Source organism: Lynx canadensis, chromosome B3 (assembly GCF_007474595.2).
Source record: "Lynx canadensis isolate LIC74 chromosome B3, mLynCan4.pri.v2, whole genome shotgun sequence".
Taxonomy (NCBI): Eukaryota; Metazoa; Chordata; class Mammalia; order Carnivora; family Felidae; genus Lynx; species Lynx canadensis.
The window spans coordinates 27,785,438-27,799,132 of record NC_044308.2 but is presented as its reverse complement, the minus strand read 5'-3'; the positions used below and the strand labels follow the sequence as shown (position 1 = coordinate 27,799,132).

The following is a 13,695-nucleotide window of genomic DNA, read 5'->3' as shown; positions in this document are numbered from 1 at the left end:
TATATCATCTGTACTATGGTTTTTGATTTCTTAGAATTTTCCTATGTGATGATTGTATCAGTTAACTGTGAGGAAGATTTAACTGATGGGTAATGGAAAAGTTCTGAATTTTAAAGAAGTGCCATTAAATTTTTTTGTTTTCTTTTTCTTTTTTTTCTTTTCTTTTTATCCTTTTTGTTTAGATTTGTTCGGACAGTATTACCATTTTCTCAGGAATTTCAAAGAGATAAACAGCCTAATGCACAACCCCAGTATTTACATGGATCAAAGGTAGGTCCTTTTGTGTTTGTGTTAAAAATTTTAAGTTCGCAATGAAGCATATTTTCTAGTTTAGTTTCATTCATGTTAGTTGCAGTGATTTAGATGTATCATGCCATGTGTGAAATGTTATTGTTTTCTTCCATTAGCATCTTCCTAAAAAGTAATAGTAGTGTTAGGACAGCCCTCTGGCTGTGGTAGGTGTCCAACTAGGCCTGGCCTCACTCCTGGCACTACAGTAAGTGAGGTTGTCAGCAGATTTAATGGTTTAAAAATATCAAACCAGGAAAGTGCGGAATAGGCTCAGGGCCATATCTGTGACAGAGAGGGCAGGATATCTTATCCGGGTGTGATGCCACAAAGGGAGGGGCTGAGGTGGGAGGAGGCATGGAGAAAAGGGTTGACATCCAGAAACCACAGGCAAGCAGGCAAACTGGCAAAAACCACAGAACCACTGCTGTCTAGTAAGGTAAGACAAGTGTCCAGGCTGAGGGTGGCTGAATTTGTAACAAGTTAAGAGTATTATTAAAGGTTAGTTTTGTTAATAACTAAAGCACTCTTAGGGTTTCATAAAAAAAAGACAAACCCTCTATAGTAAAAATGAGATAGATTTAATGAGCAGATATTTCCAAAAAATGTAGTAAAAAAAATAGGAATAGGTAACTGGCCTCACCAGTAATTAAAGAAAAATAAATGAGTGCACATGGGACTGTATGATTCTAGGGAGCCAGCTGAAATGTTTATCAATATTTAAATGTTCTCACTTGTAGGAAGCTGGACAGCTAAGGGAATAAATCAGACAAGTATAAAGTAAGGTCTGCTATGGGGGTGGTCATAACAACATTGTCATAAAAAATACGGAAGCAACCTAACTGACCATCACGTAACACTCCAATAACTTACTGTCCACTGGAATACAGTCATCACAGATAATTACATAGATTTTGTGATAGGTTGTGGGGGCTGTATTGTATTAAGTTGAAAAAAAAAAAAAAAAGATCACACTCCAAACAGAATATTCCTTATTACAAAAAGATAAACCCAGAGAAAAGATTAGTGGATGCTAAAAAGTGGCTGTCTCTGGGAGGGCTGAGTCTGAGAAACGTTTTCCTTTTCTGAACTCAGTTTATGATGTGTGTGCATTGTTCTCACTAGTTATTTTAAGCTGTTTCCTCTGATGTTGGTGTCAGCCTCGGTCTCCACACAGCCTGTGGGCTGTGTGGGGAAGTGGATCATGGCCCCTGCCTGGTCATGGACACCAGCGCCTATGGCCTTAGAACCTAAAGCTCTGAGCAGCTGCTGCTTCATTCGGCTCTAAAGCTCTGAGGGGCTGAAGTTTGGGCAGTACCATCTCCATATTTTCTGCACATTCTTCTCACAGGTGCAGAAGTGAGCCTATTAATAATGACATAAAAGGACCACTCTTCACATCCCTAGTGCTGGCTCTCAGGAGGGTGTCAGAATTTCAGACTTCCCTTTTGACTAGTCTTTGAAGAGACAAGTCCTTGGCTCACCCTCCTTCTCTCCCTTCAACTTCTCCAGGCTTGTGATATCATCTCCCTTTGGCCACTTCTGTCTTAATCAGAGCATCATAACACTTTACAAATTAATGTGACCATTGAAAGTTTTCAACCTGTCAGCCAAGAAGGAAATGGTAGATGTCTTACTGGGATAAGCCAGAGGGTTAAGTAGAGGATATATTTGGGAGGAAGGGGAAACCAGTGTTGAGAGAACTAGAAACTGCCTGTGTTTTGCAAGGATATGTGGAACTTCAAGCTGAAATGGATGCTGTCTCTGTTTTCCACATTTGGGTGGTGCCATGTACTCTGCATTGTGTGTGGGAAGGGCATGTCCACTTGAGAAGCAGCGTTCCTAGGACGCTGTGAAAGGAACTGTTGTGATAGAACCTTGGCTGGTTTTTAGAGAGGCCTTGCTCTAACAAGATCTGGATGCTGAGAAGGAACCAGCCCTGCGCAGGACCCCGTGGTCCCAAGTCTCTATCACAAGATGGGGGTGGGGAGGGGTGGTGTATGACAGGCAGCTTGGGCCGGGGTCTGAGGGAGGGACCAGGAGCAGATGGAGAATGTTGCCAGGTGGGAAGATGTTATCCTAGTCCAGGCAGGAGGTGGTGCCTTGGACCAGGTGGCATTGACAGAGATAGAAGTAGCTAGACTCAAGGGGTATTTTGGAAGTGGATGTGACTGGACTTTGGCTAATAACCCAAAGATTGAAGGGGAGAGAAACAGAAGACCCAAAGATGTTTCCTAGGTTTCTGGCAGTTGGTGGGTGGAGGTGTCCATTTTTGAAGTCAGACAGGGCTAGATTTAGGAGGGTTAAAGGGAAGAGGCCTTTATCCCTGGGGCCTGTGTCCACTCCTCTTCCTAGGTCTGTCTGCTCTGCACGTCATAGACCTTACTGTGAGCGGGGGAGGATGCTGCCCTGCTGGGTATCTGTTTTGGACACATCAGGCAGGTTTCATGGCTCACTCAGATGAGGCAGAGGTTGTGGGAGTTGGTGGCTTGGGTTGGAGGATCATATTGCCCCGTTTGTTAGGGTCAGGATTTTGGCTGCTGTGTTAAGCCTAGTGATGATGACCAGGAGTGAAGAAGGCCAGATGTCATTGTTCTTTCTGCTGTGTTCTGGGACTGAGTGTCATTTTTAAAAATATTAAGTAATTTTTTTTTCTACCTATACCAAGTTGCAGTCATAGTCTCAGGGCTCACTCAGCAAGGGTTTCCTGGGCATGCGCTGTGACCCAGGCTGTACCTGGCCTGAGCCAGGGAGCAGAGTTCTTGGCTCAGCAGGTGAGTGCAGGCCTTGTTCCACAGAGGCCTGAAGGTGTGGACTGGGCCCTGGTGTGCAGACAGGTACCAAGAGCCTGGGCAAGGGAAGGGCACCCCAGCAGTTTTGGGAGCATGGCCAGTGAGGCAGGGAGGGTGGAAAGGAGACTGAAGCTGTTGAGATACAAGCAGGGGGCCACATGTCCCTGTTCTCTCCCTTCCTCCCACTTGGCCAAAGATTTCTCGCCTGCAGAGGAGTCCCCAGCAGCACTGCCTCAGAGAAGGGAGGTGGAAGATAAAGCACCTGACTCAGTGCTGCCTCTGGGTAACCCCACTGGTCAGACAGGTGATGCTTATGATGGGACACGAGGCCCAAGCAATTAACAGACTCTGCTCCTGTCCCATGCCCAGGAGACACCCACACTCTGTGGACCCTGAGAGAAGGCTGTTCTCATGCTCTGAGCTGCTGGTTGAGTGTAGCTGGCAACAGGTGTAGACCTGTGTACATGTGTTGAATCTCAGGGCAGTCGAGGCTAGGACACAGGTCAGGAGCTGAGGGGCTGCTACCCCATATCACCTACAGTAGGACATCCTTTTAGATGCCAGCTGATCTGAGAAGTAGAAGAGATGCTTCTAACCCATTCTTTCCTAATCTATTCTTTAGAGTGTGAACCTTTCATTTCTGTCTTCTTGTTTGCCTTCATTGCTGTCACTACAGATGGTAACTTGAACTTGATTGTGCTAGGACTATGCCTTTGGAAGTGGGCAAACACTGTGATTCTGGCTGGTGTATTGGTGCAGGCTGCCCACCTCCTCTGCCCCTCCAGAAAGGTGTGAGGATTTTTAGAAGGATTAGAATAAGTACTCTATGCCCCCTTTCTGAAATTAAAATGTAATCAGTGTTGAAACCTATCCCGAAGCTGACCACCTGAAGTGTGTATCAAAAACGAGTGAAAAGTCTTATTTAGGGGAACAAAAGAAAGCAATTATCAGAGAGAACTTAAAACAACCAGAATACAGTGTACAGGTATAGAATTCACATTCTCTACTGATGCCACTACACTGATGCCATTTTACTCAGAATATATCATAGTTATGTTTAGTAAAATTCAATCATTTAAAAACAAATAAATAAATAAAGTGTAGTATTTTACCTTCTTGGAGCTAAAAGAAGTTTTATATAGTTTTAGAAGATAGGACTAGAAATTTTGGCAAGTAAGATAGAAATTTCTTGGGTCTGTGTTAACTAAAAGATTTGCTATGAACTAGGCTTGATTCTGAAGTTTAATCCCTGTCTTAGGCATGACCACAAAATATGTCTTTATAATGCTAAGATAAAAAGAGAAGAGCCTGTGGGAAGGAGGAACCAAGAAATGAAGTGATTTTTCCATTCTCTCCTCCATTTCCTCCCCTGCCCCAGCATTTGGAGAGGATGACAAGGCGTAAGGGAAGTTTGGCCCTTTGAGGAAAGGTAGATGCTTGTGATTTACCACACATTTGCACAGCATCTGGCCATGGGGTGTCAGACCAGCCTCCTGCATGGTCGTTGGAGGGATGGATTCCTGGGAAGAAGGCTTGTGGTGTTGGTTCTGAGAGAGCGGTTCCTCACCAGCACTATTGTGTCCATCCTGCTGCCCAAACACAGTGTGCCTCCATCCTGGTGTTAATGGCTCAGGATTTGGTTTTATTCTGCAGGTTTTGGTTTTATACTGATTTTCCTCCAGGAATTCAGGCAGCAGTGTTACTGCTTCTTGTACAGCAAAGATCCTGAGGGGCGTGGGGTCTGTGTTCACACCTCATGTGTCCTCAGGGGCGTGAGCAGTCTAGGGTCATCTGCTGTACCCATTTGGAGGAAAAGAAAGATTAGATGAATTGGACTTGATTATTCTTTTGAAAGTGATCAGCTGTGACTGAACTGCAGATTTCAGCCTCAGTTTGTCAAATTACGTTTGTGTCATTTTTATTCTTATGCCCTAAACTAGTAATTTTTCTTAAATTGTTTGGATTCTAACAAAAAGTCTGCCAAAAATTTGGGTGAGTGACATCAGTGTTGACAGTTCATCTTATAGGATACTTTTTTGAGGACCACAAAAAGCAGAATGACAATATATCATGATATCAGAGTTGAATATTGTATTCAGAAACATCATTTTACTTCATTTTGTTGCAATGCAGTTTATAGTGTTTGTACCTATGAGATTATGGAATACCATGAATCCAGTTCAAAAATCTAATGTGGTTTTTTTTTTTTATTTTAATGAATGATGAACTAGGATAAGTGTCTTGTGAGAATAATATTGACTTAGATGAGTGGCTCATTTATGGTGCTGTTTGGTTCTTGGAATATCACCACTCTAAGTGAACATGCTCTTGAGTATGTCACTGATGCTCTCTTTCTGTAAGATAAGTAATATTGTCCCTGACTTACAGTTGAAGACTCATACCTTCAAGGGTGTTAGAGAACCCAAGACACACCGCTAGTGAGTCTAGCTCTGTGTCCTCTGGTTTCAAGGTGAGACCCAAGTCTTTGTGTCAGGTGTGGCTGGCAGAGTGTTTCTTGAATTGAGCTGTAAGTATTTATTTTACAATAAAGTATTTGTAACTTTGCCCTTTTCAGAGGTAGTGCCTTCTCTTCTTCCTCTGAGTAGTTACACCACTTTAGTTGTAGTGCCCCTGGGATGTGCCCTATTTGGGGTGAGTGTAGTCCATAGGGAAGCTGGACATTAGCTGGGGGGTGGGGGAGTATTTTTTTAATGTCTATTTTTGAGAGAGAGACAGAGCATGAGTGGGGTAGGGGCAGAGAGAGAGGGAGACACAGAATCTGAAGCAGGCTTCAGGCTCTGAGCTGTCAGCACAGAGCCCGATGTGAGTCTCAAACCCACAAACCACAAGATTATGACCTGATTTGAAGTTGGATGCTTAACTGATTGAGCCACCCAGGAGCCCCTGGGACTAGGTATTATTAAGCCACAGTCCCTACGCAATTCAGGGCAACTTTGAAAGTGAATTTTCTCATTTGTAATATGAGGCCCTCAGATTTATTTTTGTTTTTAAGTTTTATTTTAATTCCTGTTAGTTAACATACAGTGTTACGTAAGTTTATGTGTACAATATACTGATTCAACAATTCCATACATCACCCAGTGCCCATCATGACAAGTGCACTCCTTAATCCCCATCACCTATTTCACCCATCCACCCCTCCTGTAACCATCAGTTTGTTCTCTGTAATTAAGAGTCTGACTCTGGGTTTACTCCTCTTTCCTTTTTCCCCCTTTATTCATTTGTTTTGTTTCATAAATTCCACATATGAGTGAAATCGTATGGTATTTGTCTTTCTCTGAGTAACTTCTTATATATATGTGTGTGTGTGTGTGTGTGTATGTTGTGTGTACACACACACACCCCACATCTTCTTTATCCATTCATCAATCAGTGGACACTCAGCTGTTTCCATAGTTTGTTTATTGTAAATAATGCTGCTGTAAACATAGGGGTGCATGTATCCCTTTGTATTAGTGTTTTTGTATTCTTTGGGTAAATACCCAGTAGTGCAATTGCTGGATCACATGGTAGTTTTAACTTTTTGAGGGACCTCCATACTGTTTTTCAGAGTGGCCGCACCAGTTTGCATTCCCATCAACAGTGCGAGAAGGTTCCCCTTTCTCCACATCCTCACCAACACCTGTTGTTTCTTGTGTTGTTGATTTTATCCATTCTGACAAGTGTGAGGTGGTATCTCATTGTAGTTTTGATTTGCATTTCCCTGATAGTAAGTGATATTGTACATCTTTTCATGTGTCTGTTGGCCATCTGTTTGTCTTCTTTGGAGAAATATCTGTTTGTGATTTCTGCCCATTTTTAATTGGATTATTTGCTCTCAGGCCTTTGAGTTTTAGAAGTTATTTATATACTTTAGATACTGGCCCTGTATCAGATAGGTCATTTGCAAATATCTTCTCCCATTCTGTAGGTCACCTTGTAGTTTTTTGTTGATTGTTTCCTTCACTGTGAAGAAACTTTTTATTTTGATGTAGTCCCAGCATTTTACTTTCGCTTTTGTTTTCCTTGCCTCAAGAGATATACCTAGAAAGAAGTTGTTACAGCCAATGTCAAAGAGCTTATGGCCTATATTTTCCTCTAGGATTTTTATGATTTCAGGTCTCACATGTAGGTCTTTAAACCATTTCGAATTTCTTTTTGTGTATGGTGTAAGAAAGTGGTCCAATTTCATTCTTTTTGCATGTAGCTGTCCAGTTTTCTCAACACTGTTTGTTGAAGAGACTGTCTTTTTCTCATTGGATATTCCTTCCTGCTTTGTTGAAGATTAGTTGATCATATAATTGTGGGTATATTTCTGGATTTTCTATTTTGTTCCATTGATCTGTGTGTTCATTTTTGTGCCAATACCATCTGTCTTGATCATTACAGCTTTGTAATATAGCTTGAAATCTGGAATTGTGATGTCTCCAGCTTTGCCTTTCTCTTTCAAGATTGATTTGGCTATTTGAGGTCTTTTGTGGTTCCATACAAATGTTAGGATTGTTTGTTTCAGCTCTGTGAAAAGGCTGTTGCTATTTTGATAGGGATCACATTGAAAGTGTAGATTGCTTTGGGTAGTATAGACATTTTTAACAATGTTCTTCCAATCCATGAGCATGGAATGTCTTTCCATTTCTTTGAGTCTCTTGGAGGCAGCGTATAGAGAGGTCTTGTTTCTTTATCCATTCTAACATGCTTTGTCTTTTGATTAGTGTTTAGTCCATTTACACTTAGAGTAAATGATGGATATGTATTTACAGCCTTTTTTTTTTTTTTTTTTTTTTTACTCATTTTTTCATTGTTCCTGGGGATTTTCTCTGTTCCTTTCTAGTGCTTATCACTTTTGGTCTTTCCTTCCCACTCAGAGAGTCTCCAATATTTCTTTTAGGGCTTGTTTAGTGGTTTCGAACTCTTTTTAGTTTTTGTTTGGGAAACTCTATCTCTCCTATTCCGATGATAGCCTTGCTGAATAGAGTATTCTTGGCTGCAGATTTTTCCCATTCAGCACTTTAATATATCCTGCCACTCCCTTCTGGCCTGCCAAGTTTCTGTGGAGTGATCTGCTGCTAACCTTACTTTGTCTTCCCTTGTAAGTTAGGGACTTCCTTTGTCTTGCTGCTTTTAAGATTTTTTTCTTTAGCATTATATTTCACAAATTTAATTATGCTATGTTTTGGTGTTGGCCTACTTTTGTTGATTTTTGATGGAGCTCTCTGGTTTTTAAAGCCAAAATTTATGAATATTAGTCCTCTTATGTGAGCTCCCTGGTGCAGAGGTCTTTTTCTCTGTCCATTTTGCACACTCAGTTCCCTCTTTTCTGTGGGCAGCCTCCTTCTGCCTTTCTGACCATTGTAACATTTCAGATGTAGCTTCTTCTCTGTATTTCGATATGGAGTTTGTTCCCACAGTCTTTGGTTAGCTCTCCATCTTACTGACTTGGAAGTGGGTCATATCTCATTGAAAACATGAGATGGGGTAAGCGCAGGGTCCTCCTCCTCCACCATCTTTCCTAGCTCCTGAAACCTTTAGATTTCACTAACAATTTGCATGTTTTTCTTTTGAAACAGTAGAACTTATCAAGCAAAAACCTAACATGGAATCCCAGCACTTAAATGCAAATTTGAGGAGGAGTTAGGAAGAGGATATATCTGGTCTGATGATCAAAATATGCCCCTTTCAAGTGTGATTGGGGTTGTAAGGGTGGGCACAGGACAGGCACTTGGCAGTGCTTCCAACCTGGTCAGTGTTTTATTTGAAAATTGTTTTCAGTTTTCATACTTTCTGTTTTGGGGTCCTAGGACACCCACACATTTTGATTCTCCGGAAGAACTCACAGGCTCACTTGTACTAACAGCTATAGTTCATTATAGCAAACGGATGCAAAACAGGATCGGTAAGGGAAAAAGATGCATCAGGTGTGATTGAACTGGGCACAGGCTACCAAAGTTGTCCTTCATGGGGGTTGCTTGGGATGTGTAGTTTTTCTGCCCAGCGAAGAGAGGTCCACTCAGATCCTCAGGTCCAAGGCTTTCACTAGGGCTAGGTACATAGGAATATGCCACCTATGTTGACCGTTCATAGTTACTGAAACCCCAGAACCCCCAGAAGGAAAAGAGCCCATCATAAATCACTGTTTGTACATATAACCTAAACAAGTTTATATAGCATGGTTAAGTGCCCTAGTGGTAGAAAACAACCTTATTGTGCACAGGCACCCCAATGTTTATAGCAGCGCTGTCAACAATAGCCAAAGTATGGAGAGAGCCCAAATATCCATCGATAGATGAATGGATAAATGTACACAGACACACAGACACACACTGGAGTTTTATGTGGCAATCAAAAACAATGAAATCCTGCCATTTGCAATAACGTGGATGGAACTACAGGGTATTGTGCTAAGCGAAATTAGTCAGAGAAAGGCAGATATCATAGGACTTCACTCATATGTGGAATTTAAGATACAAAATAGATGAACATAAGGGAAGGGAAGCAAAAATAATATAAAAACAGGGAGGGGGACAAAACATAAGAGACTCTTAAATATAGAGAACGAACTGAGGATTGCTGTAGGAGTTATGGGTGTGGGGAAGGGCTAAACAGGCAAGGGGCATTAACGAGGACACTTGGGATGAGCACTGGGTATTATATGTAGGGGATGAATCACTGGATTCTACTCTGAAATCATTATTGCACTATACGCTAACTAACTTGGATGTATATTTAAAACAAAACAAAACAAAACAAAACCCTTATTAGTTGGTAACAATCCAAAGGATGAATTCCCAGGAATTACAAGCAGGCCTGCTGTGCTTGTTCTTCAGAATCCTCACTTTTCTGATGTGGTTTTCAGTGTATGTAGAGGAAATATTTAAGACAATGATTAAGGGGGCAGGAGGAGGATACAGGGAACCTAAATGGAAGTGAGATTGGTACACTTCAATCAAAGTGATAAAATGTTGGTAACAGTGGATTATGATTAACTTATACAATGTATAAGACCTAGAACAACCACTAAAACATCCGTGTGAAGAGATACTCTTGAAACTACTATAGGTCAATTGCAGTGGAATTCTAAAAAATGTTTAAGTGACTCAGAGGAAGTCAGGAAGAATGAAACAGACCCTACTTAGATATCAATAATTACATTATGTGTAAATGTCCCAAATGTAAGTGAGACATCTAAATACAATTAAAATACTGAGAGATAGGCAAAGTGGAGTTAAAAAGTTGATTAAGCAAGACATGCACTTCAAATTAATGATACAGGTAGGTTGAAAGTAAAAAGATGGATTAAGATATACCATGCAAACATTAATCAGAAGAAAGGAGTGATTCTATTAATATAAGATAAAATAGAGTTCAAAGCAGAGAATATTAATCCGGGACCAAGAGGAACATTACATAATAGGGTCAAACCACCAAGAAAATAAGGCAGTCCTAAATGTTTGTGTACCAAACAATAGAACTTCAAAATACTTGAGGCAAATACTATACTAACATGGGTGAAAGAAGAAATGAACAACTCCACAATTATAGTTGGGGAATTCAACATTTCTCTCTCTTAGTCATCAGTAGACAGAAAATCAGCAACAACAAAGAAGTAAACACCATCAAGCAGCAGTAAATTATTGACATGTGTAGAACACTCTACCCAACAAGGGCAGAACATACATGCTTTTCAAGTGCCCCTGGGGCTTCCCCCCAGATAGACCATATTCTGGGCCATCAAACAAACCTCAAGAAAATTTTAAAAGAGTTGTTTTTTTTTTTTTTTTTTTTTTCAACGTTTATTTATTTTTGGGACAGAGAGAGACAGAGCATGAACGGGGGAGGGGCAGAGAGAGAGGAAGACACAGAATAGGAAACAGGCTCCAGGCTCTGAGCCATCAGCCCAGAGCCTGACGCGGGGCTCGAACTCACGGACCGCGAGATCGTGACCTGGCTGAAGTCGGACGCTTAACCGACTGCGCCACCCAGGCGCCCCAAAAGAGTTGTTTTAAAAAGACAACCAAACTAAATGAAATACAAATATATCAAAATTTGTGGGATGCACCTGAAAAGTGCTGAGAGGGAAATACACAGCACTGAATGTTTATTAGGGGTCTCCCGGCTGAGTGTTCAATCTGTGTTCTTAGACAAGCTTGGAGGTCTCCTCCTATAAGAAACCACCCTGATATCCTTTCTCACCCATTCTCCCTGAAAGGGCTGCTGTCCCAGCTCCCCATGTGTCCCTGAGATCAGTGTTTGCCCCAGATGTCTCCACCAGGAGACTGGAAACAGCTCCAAAGAGACAGCAATGAGGATGTATTTGTTTCTCATTCCAGGACCTTAAACTGGCACTTTGATAAATCTTTGAAACCAAATGGCTTTGTTTTCTTTTTTCTGTTTTAGCAAGCTTGCTTGTCATGTTTTTATGTTGAAGATATAAATACCAGTAAGGGCAGTCTAATAAATTCTCTGGAATTCTCCATCTTAAGGGCATGGTGTATTGAATGCATCTTTGGTGCAGCAATTTTTTCATCTTGGCTTCATAGTGACCACATTGAAAATTCTGGAGATTTCATCAAGCCCTTATATTCTTTGTCCCTCAGGCTTTGAACTTGGCCTACTCTAGCATTTATGGCAGCTACCGAAACTTTGTGGGGCCTCCGCACTTTGAGGTCATCTGCCGGCTGCTTGGCTACCAGGGCATTGCAGTGGTCATGGAGGAGCTGCTGAAGGTCGTGAAGAGCCTGGTATGTTTTCCTCAGTCTGCTTCCTTTTCACAGTGCAGTGTTCTGCACCCAATTCTTTTTATTATTTTTTTTTTTTTGTTCCATTTATTTTGGGGACAGTGCAAGTAGGGGAGGGACAGAGAGAGGGGGACAGAGGATTTGAAATAGGCTTTGCACTGACAGGCTGATAGCAGCAAGCCTGATGTGGAGCTCGAATTCAAAAAACGAGAGATCATGAACTGAGCCATGGTCAGATGCTCAACTGACTGAGCCACCCAGGTGCCCCTGCACCCAATTCTAATGTGGGGAGGGGGGTTTTCCACTCCACTGAGCAATTCTCGTATACCAACTGGGTGTCCTATAATTCAACTCAATTATAGCACTGTCTACTTTGAAATAGCATGAGTTCCTACAGATTAAGGGCTCTGACCCACAAGACTGCCCTACCCTCACCCCCACTAGTTTCAAGTCTAATTTGTCACCTGTGCCTCTGACCCACTGGCTGTAAATCATAGGTTTCTATAGCCCCTCCTTGAGTTCAATTAATTTGCTAGAGCAGCTCACAAAACTCAGGAAGCTGGTTTACTCTCTAGATTACCAGTTAATTACAAACGATACAAATCCACAGCCAATGAAAAGATAACATAGGGAGAGGTCCTGAAGACAGGAGCTCCTCTCCTTGTGGACTTTGGAGCCCCTCATAGTGGCCTGTGGACCTGTTCTGGTTCCCAAATCTGTAAGCTCCCCAGACCCTACCCTGTTGGGGTGTTATGGGGGTTTCAGTATATAGCCACAATTGATTAAATCTCTAGCCTTTGGTGACTAAATTGACCTCCAGCCCCTTCTCCTCCCCAGAGGTCTGGGGGTGGTACTAAAAATCCCAAATCCAACCATGGGGTTGTTTCTCCTGGCAGCCAGCCCCCATTGGTGGGTGGGCCTCCAAAAGTGACCTTAATAACGTAATAAGAGATGCTTTTTTTTTTTTAAATCTTTTTCACATTTATTTATTTTTGAGAGACAGAGTGAGACAAAGTGAGAGTGGGGGAGGGGCAGAGAGAGAGGGGGACACAGAATTCGAAGCAGGCTCCAGGCTCCGAGCTGCCGGCACAGGGCCCGACGCGGGGCTCAAACTCACAGAATGTGAGATCGTGACCTGAGCCACAGTCGGATGCTCAACCGACTGGGCCACCCAGGCGCCCCATAAGAGATGCTTTTAAGGCTCTCAGGATAATTTGAAGGTTTTAGGAGCTCTTTGTCAGGAATAGATACAAGACCAAATATATATTTATTATAAATCACAGTATCACACATAACCTTAAATTTTCTGGGGTGGAAAAGCCAGGGGTCCTTCCTCTGTGGTGTTTAGCACCACTTTTGACCATATGTAGTTTGATTTCTCTCCCATCTATCTTCCTTTTTTCTTTTTTTTTTTTTTTAGTTTCTTTTTTTTATATTTAAAATTTTTATTTTAATTTCTCCCCCAACTTTCTTAATTCAAGAGAATAGGTCCATGTTATTTTAACTAATTCGTAGAAAAAGTTAAGGGGTGCCTGGGTGGCTCAGTCGGTTAAGCCTCTGACTTCAGCTCAGGTCATGATCTCATAGTTTGTGGGTTGGAGCCCAGCGTTGGGCTCTGTGCTGACAACTCAAAACATAGAGCCTGCTGCAGATTCTGTGTCTCCCTCTCTCTTTCTGCCCCTCCCTTGCTTACTCTCTGTCTCTCTCAAAAATAAATAAACATTAAAAAAAATTTTTTTTAAAGAAGTTACGTACCAAAATATAGCTTTCTTATAAAGGACACTGCTGTTGCCCAAGGGAACCATAAAGGCATTATGGAGAGACCATATTTTAGTTGGCAAGCATCTGGGTAGGGACAGTTGTATGGAGAGGCCCATTTC

The 13,695-nt window shown here is 41.9% G+C and overlaps 1 protein-coding gene across 2 annotated transcripts in view; it reads left to right on the top strand.

Moving 5' to 3' along the window:
* Positions 1 to 13,695, top strand: part of CYFIP1 (cytoplasmic FMR1 interacting protein 1) — a 133,933-nt gene that overhangs the window by 93,481 nt on the left and 26,757 nt on the right. For both annotated transcript variants that reach the window (XM_030317599.2, XM_030317600.1), the window contains exons 23-24: positions 183 to 270; positions 11,675 to 11,818. In XM_030317599.2, coding sequence (XP_030173459.1) covers positions 183 to 270; positions 11,675 to 11,818 — 232 coding nt within the window. The remainder of the gene's footprint in view (positions 1 to 182; positions 271 to 11,674; positions 11,819 to 13,695) is intronic.